This window comes from Staurois parvus, unplaced genomic scaffold (assembly GCF_062004578.1).
Source record: "Staurois parvus isolate SC_StPar_1 unplaced genomic scaffold, SC_StPar_1.0 ptg000813l, whole genome shotgun sequence".
In the NCBI taxonomy this organism is placed as follows: domain Eukaryota; kingdom Metazoa; phylum Chordata; class Amphibia; order Anura; family Ranidae; genus Staurois; species Staurois parvus.
In genome coordinates, this window is record NW_028318609.1 from 5,659,936 (window position 1) to 5,675,021 (window position 15,086).

Sequence of the window (15,086 nt, forward strand, 5' to 3'; positions counted from 1 at the left end):
ACATTGCCCCTGTAACATGGAAAACTACAGGAGGAACATGCAAATGACAGGGAGATGAGATGGGAAATTGGTATACAACACTTTTGTTATGCAGCTGGAAGCTTTATTACAGGTGTAGCACATTCCTAGGTAGGTTTTATAGTTAGGTTAAGCATAGCTGTGTTTTTCTGCTTAACAGAGAGACTGTTGGGAAAATCTATTTGGGCTCTCTGCTTAACAGAACCTGAGAGGGAGCTAGGCAAATGAGCAGCATGAATATGGATACAGCCCTGGCCAATTGCATGCTGGGAGTGGTATCTATGTTCTGTGTGCACATGGGTTCAGTGTCTTTCCCAGGTTGGAGGCAAGCTTGCCTTGCCTGGCACTGGCTGCCATGCAGGCCTCAAGTGATTGACCTGAGGGCCTGAAGTTAGTGACCCTGGTTCTACAGTATGCTAACTGAGGGGGGCTATCTGCCAAAGCTCTGTCTGGTATCACTGGAGGGTTTCGCTTGGAAAATTGGAAGGAGGCAACCATTCTCTCCTTGGGCCTTGTGAGAACAGACATTGAGGTATTTGGGGACTCTGTGTGCTCGCTATCCCACCCCCGGTGCTGGATAGTCAGTGTTGGTCTGGAAAGGAAAGGAAAGGAAAGGAAAGGGAACACTGGCTAGTGTTCTGAAGAGTTTGTCCAACTATTGCTACTGCATAGGACTTTGCTCAGCTAAGTTACCTTTGGGCTCTCGCAGTCTGTCGTAACTGGCTTGTACCTGAGGAGCTCAGCCCTGTAACTACTACTACCGAAAAAGTACTTTGCTCACTCTTAAACTACTTGTTGCTACAAACTAAAGAGAAGTCTGGTATCTACTTTCTGCCACAACTTCAGTAGTGCTCAACTAAGGGATCAGCTAGATGTCCTCAATGTGAATAGTTCTAATTTTGGAGTCTTCTACTGAATTGCCCATCCCTATCCCGAGTTCTACAATAAAACTCCAAAAACAAACATCCTCTAAACTGGTCATTGAAGACAACAAGAGTGTGTGTACCTGGCTGTAGAAAATACCTTGTGCCTGGCTGCAGGGCAACGAAGGGCAAACCTTGGCAAAATGACAAGCTGCCCTTACGAGGGTGGCACAACACGGGCATTGCTGGAGTGAGGAATTGAAAGCATCGGTGCATGGGCTGTATAAATGGGTAGTGATTAGAAGATCAAGGGTGGGACTTCCCTCACAATCTGCTAGCCTAGTTGAGTTAAAGTGGAACTAAACTCTCTGAAACGACATGAACTATTTTTAATCTTTATGGTGCTAGCATTAATAGATAGCTATGAAGGTATTCTATTTACTTGTTTTAAACTTTCTTTTTTTAGATTTGTTCAGTTGCTTATTTTATGATTTAGGCCAAAATTATGTCATACATCCCAGGAGTTTTCACATCTTTTTCTTACATCTGGAGGAGGGGAGGAGCAAGGCACACCCTCCTATCTGTATGCCTGAGCTAAAGGCAGATGGATTCCAGGAAGCAAATGCTACATTAATTATTTGCCCATGGATGTGGCTAAATATGCTAGGGGAGCGTTTTTTTCAAAGTGATTTCCCAACCACATAAAGGATGGAGACATGGATGAATGAGTTTGCTTTGAATAATAATATATGCATATTAAACATAAAGGTTTTTTAAAATAGTATTTTCTTGTGGTACTCAGATGCAGTTTAGTTCTGCTTTAAATCCCAAGTTAGAGATTCATTTTAACATTCAAAGTACTGTATAGCCGTTGACTTATTATCTGAGGCCCATTTACCTATCCCTCCCCCCCGTTCCTTTTCACAATTGCTGTACTTTCTTCTAATGGCATATAATGAATAAGGCTTGCCATACTAATAATATAGCATTTGGATTGTGTAGGCATGATTAGACTATTAATCACATTCTTAGCAGATTTAAATGTATACAAGTTGGTGCTCATTCATTGAGCAGAAAACATTGCCAAGGGAGTAACAGTGATTCTCCAGGAACATACAATTAATTCAGTCGATTTTTGCATAGTCAGTAATACTATGCTAGTTAGGTAGTGGTTAGGTCTAATCAGTCTAATAATATTTTTTGAAGTGTAGAAATAAGATGAAGAAAAACCACAAAATGTGAAGGATGTCTAGTTCCCTTCCTCTAGGGTGGGACTTTACTGCTCACGATGCAGGCAAGTCCATAAAACATTGGCCGACTAGTTGTGAATGAGGGGCAGAATGAACTAGTTCTTCATGCAGCTTAATGCTTTCTAAAGAACTAGAGCAATTGTGCAAGGGGGTGCTGACTGAGGGAAGCATGGTATGTATTGGAAAAGCTTACTAGGCTTCATTTACATATAATTTAGGTTAAAGGACAAGAGTGTTATTGGACATTTCTGCCTAAGGGTGGTGATTACTGATCTTTGATCTTTTGCCATTTTCCTGGCATTATCCTTCCCAAACCCATTATTTTGGTGGATTTTACATTGCCAGCTGTTGGATGGTACCTTCTTAATGCCCTCTGGGGTCTGTGGTTAGTTGAGTGCTTGTCAGGGAGTTATGGGATAGGGCAGGCATTTAGGCACTGTTCAGTTCCTCTGTGACTGGTAGAGATGTTTGTAATGTTATTGTATATGGTTATAATGTAATATTTAGGTTCATCACCCCATTAAAACTATGGCCTTGCCAACTGCAAATTAATCTGTATTGGGCCAGTCGCTTTTAAAGTGGAATTACACCCTATATCATGCAGCCTGAAAAATTCACAACACCATTACTAAATCTCACACAGATTTTTAAACACTCTACTTAGCTGTAATAATCACGCCTACTGTGTTTTTTCATATTGCTCGTTTTCCACATTCCCCTGAAAGCTGCACCATCTTTGAAATATAATTTCTATTCCAAACTTACTCCCTTCAGCCATGTATGCACAGACCAGCAGAGTTGCCATGCTGGCATGTAGTAGCATCACAGTTCATCCCTATCAAGAACAGTGAACAACCCCTGTAACATCAATAGCTACATGAGGTTTTAGAAAGTAGGGAGCTGCCTGGAGGCTCCTGAGATTGAGCACCCATGCTGAGACAAAGTTCTACGACACCATGGCAAGGCATTCGGCAGATTATGGTACAGTCTGTGTGCCATGAATGTACAATAAAGTATCCATACATCAGTGATGTCATTGACCAAAATAAACTGCAAAATTTGAATAAGGGCACAGCACTGAGGGATTTTGAAGTATGATGAGGGTAAGAGAAAATGTGAGTTTCATCCTGCTTTAAAAGATTGTGGTATTATTTATGCCAATGTTTTTCAGCAATCGGGAAGTTTTAGCATTGACTCCACATCATTACTTCCCCAGAGACCCCAGGATGCTGAGCGTACTGAGTTGTGAGGAAAGGGGGCCAATACTTGCACATTTAGTAAATTGAAGATAGGGAAAATAAGCTGTGACTTGATAGTGCCAGGCCTGCTCGAGATTAAAATATAGTAATGTAACACCCTGCTATAACTCAGATTGCAAGATGTTAGAGACATAAGCTGGCAGTGTCCTGCAACTCAGTGAAACACACACTCTGGTGAAAAGCTCTGTGGATTTTGTAGGCTGAACTGCAGGACCTTGCTGAGAGACAGCGAATTAAAAAACTACATTTCCCAGAGGAGCTGGTGTGTGGGCGGAAGCAGATATATACAGAAGCCCGGGAACAGGAAGTGAGCTGGGAGAGTTGGATGGCGGGTGTGAGGAAAAGGCTGTGTGGAAAACTAGAGGAGCGGACCAGGCCACAGAGTGTGAAAGTGGACAAAAAAGGGAGGAATAACTAACCGCTGCCATCGCCAAAGAGTCTGGAGAACTGCCCTGTCGGCTGGTAATCCAGATTGCTTCTGTCAGGAATGAACTCGACAAGAAGGACCGAAGGACCACTGGGGGCCTCCATCTACAGAGAGACCACCCAGGACCTGAATGATGCCACAGATCGGGAGCGAGAGTTCCATTCTTCAGCTAGTTAAGTTGACACTGACGTTTTCTCAAATCAACCATTCTCTATCTAGTTACTGACATTGTTCACAAGTTGCACATGTTGAGGCCTAGTTCACGTGGCCTATTAGCAAACAATCCTCAGCATAATCTGGTCACCAGAGCCTATTGCAGTGTCCATCCACATTTACCAAGGGACACTTTACATTAATGCAATTTGCTACTGTGTCCTAGAGAAGAATTAACCCTACCAACAAGTAGAAGAATTAACCCTACCAACAAGTGTTTCTGTCCACCACTTAAACCTCTTGTTTAAAACCTGCATCTCATCTTGTGTATTAAAGGGGTACTGCAAGTTGAATACCTCTTAAAGGGGTAGTGCCTGTTCTTGCATTAATCCTTCCACCTCCACCTATTCCACCTATTCCACCTTCCACCTATTCCATCCAAGGAGATCTGAATTCTTGTATTGCACCAACTTGCACCCCAATGAGTGCGCAGAAGATATTTTACTGCTGTTAAAAGGACATTAACCTCACTGATTAAAGATCCCTTTCTTTGCCACAGACTTGAACTTTGTAATCAGCTTCTGATGGTTCAAAGTGAGCTAGCCTTACTCTTTGGTAGCTTTCCCCTGCTCACTGGGGACAGGAACATCTCAGAACTGGGGCTCTTGGTCAAATTCTGAAATACAGGACATCCAGAAATTATTGAGATTGAACTCCAATATAAACAAAAGTTCATCAGTTCACTCTGTTAAGTGGACCCATATTACTGATTATTACCAGAAATAGACTCACACACAAGTTAAACTCACCTTTTCAAATCAAAGACAAGAAACTGGCAATCCTAACAACACATGAACATCAAATGGGCAACCATGAAGGTACATAGGCTACAATTTCAATATAAAGAGGGTGGGTTGTTTACAATTTTTGGGCATTTTGCCAAGGCACCCCTGAAGAAGCCTGAAGGCACCCCAGGGTGCCTGAGCACCCTGGTTGAGAAAGGCTGGCCTATACAATAGCTTTACTTGTTCATCAGACAGCACTCATGAGACAATAAATCCCTACATAAATCTTCTTGGAAGAGAATGATTTTATTTGATTCAGTCTTTATAGGACACACTAATTTAATCCTTAGATTAATCTAAATGTCAATTATCCCATTGAGGGGCTTGAGCATTTATGATTTTTAATTTTCAGCACAATATCATCTTAAATATGAAACCATGGCTAAAAAATAGGTGTAATTTTATCCAGTGATCCATGTTAAAATATTAATTATACTCCTAAACTATTGCTTCTAAGACTAGATCATAAAATACCCATATTTCTTATTATATGATTACAGGGAAAACATATACTGGTACTTAATAATTTTATGTTAATCATGATTACATTTCTTCGTATATGATTATGCTTCTGTAACACCTTCTAGCTTAGGCAGAAAGAGTTTGTTTATTTTTTTTAGGCAGACAACTACAACTATTTTGGTTTTATATGTTTGCTTTAGTGTGGGGGTGGTTGGTTTGAAGTCCTTCTGGCACTTTATTATATAAGTTGGCACATTATTCATTCATGTAATTTTACCACCACCTCGGATATTATTTGTTTGCCTCTGGCTGGAGTTTTTACTTTCTTGAACTATTGGAACTGACACTTATACATGTATTTGAACTTCATTATCTTACTTTTGGGGTATATAGTATTTTGGAGGATTGTGACCTCTTTGATGATACAGTTAGTCCCCTACATACAAACGTTCAACGTGCAAACTTTCAAAGATGTGAACATGTGTTCACCTGTCACACACTGGGTTGGCCATTGTTGGTGCAGCACTGTACCTTTTTGTTTTCTGACCGGGATTCCCCCCGCAAGAAAACACTGATCAGCGTTTGCAGCCATTGTCTACAAAAACTGATCTTTGTTGGACTTACAAACAAGTTGGACTTACAAACGAGCTCCCAGAACAGAACTCGTTTGTAAGTAGGGGACTTACTGTACTCTTATGCCAGATAGGATTTTGTATATCTAACACAAAGATCTTGAGGAAGCGATTCTTTTAATAAATGCGTTGATCTGATGAGCTAATTGATGATTCTATCAATCTGGAACTTCTTTATATATGTGATTTTTAATGATATTCTGGTGTTTATAAACATGTAATATAACCTGGCTTTATGTGTATATTGTTTTTCTTCTATGTGGTACATTGACAGTGCCAGTGTATATAACTATTCCGTCTTTTGCGTTAAGCTGTGGTTCTACTTGGGTAACAAATATTTAGTTATGTCAATGTGCAGGCAATAAGTGGGCAATTGCTACAATATGTGAGCAACAAATGGACTTTTATATATTTATATTTTAAAATATGCAGGCAAATAACAGTGACAATAACTGAAATCCAGTCTGAATCCCTCCCACTCTCCCTACCAGGGGCGGACTGACAACTCATGGGGTCCCCGGCAATAGGGGATCATGGGGCCTGTGTCCTTGCCCAAACTCAAAAAGCCTATGAAAAAGGTACCAGGGGCATCTCATGGGGCCCCTTACTGACCCCGGGCCCTCGGGCAGTGCCCAAGTTTCCAAATGGTCAGTCCCCCCCTGCTCATTACCTTTACTTCAGATGTACAGTCCAACAGCATGCTGTAGTTTCTATATAGCCTGCACCCCCTCCCAGCTATCTCTTCCTCTACAGCCCTTTCCTGCCCTCCCGGCCACTACATGATTGGAGTTGTGATGATGACATCACTACCCCACCAAGTCCTTCCCTTTACTACATGGAACTGCCAGAGATCCAGTAATGTTTTGGATTAGCTGGAGTTTTTGTCTGAAATCTTGAGAGCTTCCACATATGAAAATGAGTGGTTAATTCTGGGAAAATACAAATCCTGGCCAGAGTTGGCTTTGGCTTAATGAATGCAATTGTCTTTTGCTAGAAGGTACTATTTACAGCAGTGGAGTTATCTTTCAGTGGATATTCTTATACACCAAAAACCTACATGAGAAACCCTTTTCCTCTTTCCCATTTTCAAGCAATGTATACATTAATCCCTTGACGCTGATGTCACACAAATATGCGGCCTCACAGAACTGGGCTTTTTTTTGTGGGGCCGCATGTTTCCATGCTTGTCTTTGTGCTAGGAGTGCACTACACAAAGCGCTCCCAGCACAAAGACCGCGGTGTCACTGAGATCCCCGGGTCCCGTTCTAATGATCGGACCTGAGAATCCCGATTCTGGGTCACATGATCACTGTGATAGCCTCTGATTGGCTACCACAGTGATCAATCACTGTACAGCCCGCCCCCCTTGTTTTTTCTCTCTCTCTAAATGGAGGAGAGAGATACATTGTATCTCTCCTCTCTCTCCTTGCATAGAGAAAAAAAAAAAGAAAAACAACTGTTTGTTAAAAAAAAAGATAAATAAATATTAAACAATAAAGAAAAAATTCCTAGACATAGGTTTGATCTAGTTCAGTGCCAGGGTTAGTTTGCGTCAAGGTCAGGGTCAAAAGTCAAGGTCAAAGTCAAAGGTCAGGATTTATTTTTTTTTTTTAATTGCTATCAGTGTCAGTTAGTGTCAGTGTGTTTTAGGTAGAAAAAACAAATTGTGCACTATCATTTCTGGGCTGTAGTACAGGTGCAAACAACAAATAACATACCTGTCTTTGTGCTGGGAGCGCCCCACACAGCGCTCTCCAAGCAGAAAGACCCGAGTGTCATTGAGAGCCCCGGGTCCCGTTCTAATGGTTGGGACCTCCCGATTCCAGGTCACGTGATAGCTGTGATAGTCTCTAACTGGCTATCACAATGATCAGCCACTGTATAGTCTTCCCCCACCTTTTTTTTTTTCTCTATGAATGTAGGAGAGAGATACATTGTATCTCTCTAACTCCTTGCATAGAGAAAAAAAAACTGTTAAAAAAATAAATAAATAAATATTAAAAAATAAAAAAAAAAAAACCTAGATCAAGGTTGGATCTAGTTCAGTGCCAGGGTTAGTGGTTGGGTCAAGGTCAGGGTTAAAGGTCAAGATCAATAATTTTTTTTTTTAAATTGGTGTCAGTGTGTTTTACGTAAAAATAAACAAAAAAAATGTGCACTATTGTTCCTGGGCTGTACTATGGGTACAGACAACAAATAACATACACATATAGGGTATTGTTGCAATTGTCAAAAGCTGAAAAGTTATTTTGGGTTGTTCTTTGGTGGTAGGTTATGGTAGTAACAAGAAACACACAGCTAAATTAATCAATATAAAATGCAGAGCTAAATGATGAAAGTGACAAATGCATAAAGTGAGGCGCAAAATGCTTGTGCTAAAACGTGCTCACAGCAAATATAAAGTGTGTCGTAAAATATTGATGAAATAATATGTGAATGATTAATGCAATAGTGGCAATGGTGAAAAGTTTCACATAGAAGTAATAAATCAATAAATAATTGATGAATGCATCCTGAAATACATAAACATAAAAGAGTCCAAAAGTGATCCATAAATTTCCGTGCACGTGACTTCCGTGATAAGGATTTGTAGTATGCTTGCACTCACCAGAAGCGCAATGATAATGCGCATGAATTTACGTATATCCAAAGAATCCTTAGTGTACATCAGGGCTCAGGCGGGGACAGGGGGCTCCACTGGTACACATTCATCACACAGGAAAAGCACTACAGACCTCACAAATCGGTCCCTCACAGCACATGAAGACAGCTCCTCTCATGTATCTCCACCACAGGAATATGTTACCCAAAGGATATAAATCCACTTTGAATGGCTTATACACAAGCCACAAAACGAAAGTATTGGATATTGTAGTAATTTTTATTAAAGGTTTCAGCATAAAATTAGATCCAAGTCATGAATAATGAAAGATGAATGCTTACAGGCTCAAAGATGGCTGCCGACCTTCCATGTGGCCTTGGCGGCGTGATGTCAATGCTGCAAGGCTCCTCCCTGATGTGTTTTGTGCGAAAGCACATTAGCAAAAAAATAAAGCACAGTATCCCTTTGATAACGTGCTTTCGCACAAAACACGTCAGGGAGGAGCCTTGCCGCATTGACGTCACGCCGCCGAGGCCTCAAACTCAACTTCCTGGATGAGATGCTGGTTTACAACTGATAGAGCTGTGTAAAGCCTGGAACCTGTGTCTGACAAAGATCAGCCCCCTGCTACAACCTGTCAGCTTGTGACTTCCTACAAAGTTTTCAGTGCAGCTGATTGCGATGCAAACTACCACATCGCAACACTGCTTTGTTTTTTACTTTGTTCTTTTTGAACTTAATGAAATGTCAATTGTGTCATGCCAATAAAGTTCTAAGAAACAAAGTAAACCATGTGATTCGCCAGGATTGGTGAATGAGCACATTTTTTTTCCCCAGCAGACACCACGACCAGGTGATCAGCAATAAAATAAGGCATAGCATTTCTGAAAAACTATACTGTTGCTGTATATTGTAAAATGACTGAAATATTGTATATTCGTGCAGACTTGTATGTTTTGGTTATACATACATTTTAATGAGCATTTGTGTTCAATGTACTAAGGGCATCTGCTTAAAAGTGTCCCATTCTACCCTTTGATTAACTAAAATGTAATTGAGGTCTTTGACATTAAACAAATTCCACTGGAGTTATTCTGACTCAGACTCTCTGCCTAGCCTGTATAAGCAGATATAATCACTGTGGACAATCCTTATCAGATAGCTTGAACTCACCAATACTGTGTTCATCCAGAAGTTGCTTTATTCTGTACATGTGACAACAGGATACAGCAGAATGAATGGTTTCCAGTATTATGCGGTCAAAAGATGATACTTTCTGTAGCGTACTATGCAGAATACATGTGTCCCTGTTACATGTGGTCTGTTAGCTGCCTCCATGACACAGGAAGTGCTGAACTCAAGAAGAAGGGAGGAGCTTCATATACAAAGGAATTGTGTCATAGATCTCAGGGAGGCAACATGAAAAACAAATGCATTACCAAATAAGACCACTGGATGGCAGCACTACTAATTATAGAAATATCCATAGGAAATGGTACAAAGAATAAACTATATGAACTCTCATGTACATTAACATAAATATTAACTGTGTAACAGCATAGGAGTCATTGATTCTCCCCTCTTTTCACAGGTGGCCTGGTGTTTTTTGGGATCTGCAGTCTAGTTTTAGATGTATTTAAGATTGGATATTACATAAGCTACATTGATTGCGAATCACCAATTAAACTAATTCACCCCATGGTGCAGAGCGCATTCATCATCCTCCAGGTAAAAATCTTAAGAAGCCATACTTCACCTTGTCTTGCATTATCTATGTTTTTTTCTTCTCGTTCAAACAATTTTTTCACTATCTCCAAAAATCCTTCACGTATGCTTAATAATATACATTCTATTTTATCTTTCAGACATATTTCCTCTGGGTGTCCAGCAAACACTGTGTTCAGATTCACACCAATATTTCCAGGTAAAGCTATCATCTGATGAGATATCCATAATACACTGCTCAAAAAAATTAAAGGAACACTTTGAAAACACATCAGATCTCAATGGGGAAAAATATCATGCTGGATATCTATACTGATGTGGACTGGGTAATGTGTTAGGAACATAAGGATGCCCCATCATTTGATGGAAATGAAAATTATCAACCTACAGAGGACTGAATTCAAAGAGACCCCGAAAATCAAAGTGATAAAATGATGCAGCAGGCTAGTTTATTTTGCTGAAATTTCATTGCAGCAACTCAAAATAGTACTCAGTAGTTTGTATGGCCCCCATGTGCTTGTATGCATGCCCGACAACATTGGGGCATGCTGCTAATGAGATGACAGATGGTGTCCTGGGGTATTTCCAGATCTGGACCAGGGCATCACTGAGCTCCTGAACAGTCTGAGCTGCAACCTGGTGGCTTCGGATGGACCAAAACATGATATCCCAGAGGTGTTCTATTGGACTGAGGTCAGGCAAGCGTGGATGCCATTTAATGTCATCAATTACTTCATCCTCCAGGAACTGCCTGCATACTCTCACCACATGAGGCCGGGCATTGTCGTGCACCAGGAGGAACCCAGGACCCACTGCACCAGCGTAGGGTCTGACAATGGGTCCAAAGATTTCATCCCGATACCCAATGGCAGTCAGGGAGCCATTGTCTAGCCTGTAGAGGTCTGTGCATCCCCCCATGGATATGCCTCCCCAGACTATCACTGACCCACCACTAAAATGGCCATGCTGAACAATGTTACAGGCAGCATAACATTCTCCACGGCTTCTCCATACCCTTTCACATATGTCACGTGTTCAGGGTGAACCTGCTCTCTTCCTTGAAAACCACAGAGCGCCAGTGGTGGACCTGACAATTCTGGTGTTCGGTGGCAAATGCCAATCGAGCTCTATGGTGCCGAGCAGTGAGCACAGGGCCCACTAGGAGACGTCGGGCCCTCAGGCCACCCTCATGAAGCCTGTTTCTGATTGTTTGGTCAATGACATTCACACTAGTGGCCTGGTGGAAGTCATTTTGTAGGGTTCTGGCAGTGTTCATCCTGTTCCTCCTTGACAAAGGAGCAGATACCAGTCCTGCTGATGGGTTAAGGACCTTCTACAGCCCTGTCCAGCTCTCCTAAAGTAACTGCCTGTCTCCTGGAATCTGCTCCATGCTCTTGAGACTGTGCTGGGAGAAGTTGGACTGCCTCATGCTACCAGTAGTGACACTGACCCTAGCCAAATGCAAAACTAGTGAAAAACAGTCAAAAACGATGAGTAGGGAAAAAATGTTAGTGGCCTCCACCTGTAAAACCCTTTTCTGTTTTGGGGTTGTCTCATTGTTGCCCATCTAGTGCACCTGTTGTTAATTTCATTAACACCAAACCAGCTAAAACTGATTAACAACCCCCTCTGCTACTTAACTGACCAGATCAATATCCCAGTGGTTTAATTTACTTGGTGCTGTACTTTGATTAAAAAGCATTCCTTTAATTTTTTTTTCTTTTTTTTGAGCAGTGTACATTCAGTTTTGATACTCCTGCCACTGCTGTTATATCAGTTAAAGTAGAATGAGCAGGGCCCTCTGATTCCTTGTGTTGAAAAGCGTTGAATTATTAGAACTAGGTCATGTACAGTAGTTGGGTGTATCCAGGTGAAGCTTCCAATTGAAGAATTCTAGGCAAACTTAGTGTATTCGCTCCTTTGGTCTGTTATATATACCATTGCATGCATGTTGTTAAATCTGCTTTGATAAAAGCATAAAAAATTACCCGTTGATCACGTCAGAAGTTTAAAGTTGTCCTGTGCCCTCTTCTTGTGTTATCATAGGGAGCCTTCCTAGTTCCTATCTTAGACTGCAAAATAATAATTGATATATCATTGGAGTGGCAGCTAAGTACAGAAATGTATTTTTAGGGTTTACATACATAGTTACATAGTTAGTCTGCTTAAAAAAGACAAAAGTCCATCCAGTTCAACCATTAAAAAAAATAAAAATGTTATAATCCTATGCCCACAGTTGATCCAGAGGAAGGCAAAAAAAACACAGCAAAGCATGATCCAATTTTCACCTGCTGGGAAAAAAAATCCTTCCTGATCCCCCGAGAGGCAATCGGATATTCCCTGAATCAACTTTACCTATAAATGTTAGTATCCAGTTATATTCTGTGTATCCAAGAAGGAATTCAGGCCTTTTTTGAAGCAATTCACTGAGCTGGCCAGAACCAACTCTTGATGGAGTCTGTTCCACATTATCACAGCTCTCACTGTGAAGAAACCTTTCCGTGTTTGGAGATTAAATTTCTTTTCCTCCAGACGTATAGAGTGCCCCCTTGTCCGCTGTGATGACCTCAGAGTGTATAACTCTACACCGAGTTCACTATATGAACCACTGATGTATTTATACATGTTGATCATATCCCCCCTTAATCTCCTCTTCTTAAGAGAGAATAAATTCAGTTCCTCTAATCTTTCCTCATAGCTGAGCTCCTCCATGCCTCTTAACAGTTTGGTTGCCCTTCTCTGTACTTTCTCCAGTTCCCCAATGTTGTTTTTGTGAATTGGTGCCCAAAACTGAACTGCATATTCCAGATGAGGTGTTACTAATGATTTGTACAGGGGTAATATCATATCTCTCTCTTTGGAGTCTATACCTCTTTTAATACAAGAGAGGATTTTGCTCGCTTTAGAAAACGCAGCTTGGCATTGCATGCCATTATTCAGCTTGTGATCTACCAGAACTCCCAGATCCTTCTCCACCATTGATTCCCCCAGTTGTTCTCCCCCCTAGTATGTATGATGCATGCATATTCTTAGCCCCCAAGTGCATAACCTTACATTTAAACCTCATTTGCCACAGTTGCCCAATTAAACAGTGCATTGAGGTCGGCTTGTAAATTGAAGACATCCTTTAAAGACATTATTCTACTGCACAGCTTGATGTCATCTGAAAAGACTGAATTAGGATTTTTAATCCCAGACCCTATATCATTTATAAATATATTAAAAAGTAAGGGTCCAAACACTGAACCCCGGGGTACACCACTGACGACCCTAGACCATTCAGAGTATGAATCATTAACCACTACTCTTTGAATACGATCTTTTAGCCAGTTTTCCCTCCATTTACATACAAATGTTTCCAAGCCTGTAGACTTTACCTTACACATTAGCCGTGTGTGGGGGAACTGTGTCAAACGCTTTTGCAAAATCCAAGTATACCACATCCACCGCCATCCCTCTGTCCAAGGTTTTGCTCACCCTCTCATAAAAAGAAATTGCTGTTCTTTGAATTATTATTCTTTCTGTGGCAATGGCACTGTGTCAGCCTCATCCTGCACAGTTTATATAGCTCATGAGACAACAGCCAAAGTGCAGGGAGACTGGGCATGATCATCACTGGGATCATTTGACTGCATATTTATCCCTTCACACAACAATTGTAGCTGCCACTGCATGTTTTAATGGAAGCTTGCACAATTTGTCATATCTGCTGTAAGAATTATTTCAGGAAATGTCTGTGGCACTCACTGCCATACAGACAGGAAGGTAACAATTTAAAATATGGTAGCACTTTTCAAAGCAACAAGAGATTCAGCCTAACAATGTTTAAATAATGTTATAATGAAAGAAAAGGAAAAAACTGTGTAAGAAAAAAATTACAGCAAAAAATATAAAAAATAGCCAATAAGCAACAGCAAAATAAAGAGGATTAAATGTGGAAATGTGAAAAAGGTTGCCTGGTGTCCAGTTTGATGTAAAAACGTCATTGGTTATCATGAATCACGCTTATCAATTTAGAAAAAATCAGAGGTCACAGCTGCCAATTGCAGCAGCTTTTTGTGGACCCCCTAGAGTAGGGTCACTAAATAGTAGACCATGGTTTGGACCCAAACCAAGTGACAGTCCTATCTGGACTGCAGCCACACCACTAAGATCAGACCATGGGGTTGTCATTCATCTGCTTGGTAACATAAAAAGTTCATCAGCTCCTGCCCTCCATCTAGACATGCTGCACCTCCCACCCTCTGCTCTGCTGTGTAAGTTAGGACACCGATGTAGAGGGAAGGCTGTGATGTGAAGGGGCAATGTGATATGTGAGGGGGAGAATGTGATGTAAGGGAGGGGATGGGGGGACTGTGATGAGAAGAGGGTTGTATGTAAAGGGGGAGAACACTGATGTGAAGGGGGTCTGTGATGTAAAGGAGGTGAAGAGACTGTGATGTGAAGGGAGGACTGAGGACACTGATGTAAAAGGGGATTGTAGTGTGATGGGGGTGGGGGGCTGAAGACACTGACATAAAGGGGGGGGGGAGAAGCAGTGTTGTAAAGGAGAACTGTAATGTGAAGTGGGGACTGAGCACACTGCTGTAAAGGTGGAATTGTAATGTGAAGGGGGCACTGAGGACACAGATGTTAAGGGGAGCTGTGATGTAAAGGGGGGGAACTTTGATGTGAATAGGAAAGGGACTGCGACATGAAGGAGACTGTGCTGTAAAAGGTGGGGGAACTGTGATGTGTAGAGGGGACTGTGGACACTGCTGTAAAGGTGGAATTGTGATGTGAAGGGGGCACTGAGGACACAGATGTTAAGGGGAGCTGTGATGTAAAGGGGGAGCTTTGATTTGAAGGGG

At 41.3% G+C, this 15,086-nt stretch overlaps 1 protein-coding gene across 1 annotated transcript in view; it reads left to right on the forward strand.

The window, feature by feature from the left end:
• The window catches only part of OTOP2 (otopetrin 2), a 111,873-nt gene that overhangs the window by 81,791 nt on the left and 14,996 nt on the right, over positions 1–15,086 (forward strand). The window contains exons 3-4 of the mRNA XM_089654921.1: positions 10,103–10,239; positions 10,377–10,435. Coding sequence (XP_089511047.1) covers positions 10,103–10,239; positions 10,377–10,435 — 196 coding nt within the window. The remainder of the gene's footprint in view (positions 1–10,102; positions 10,240–10,376; positions 10,436–15,086) is intronic.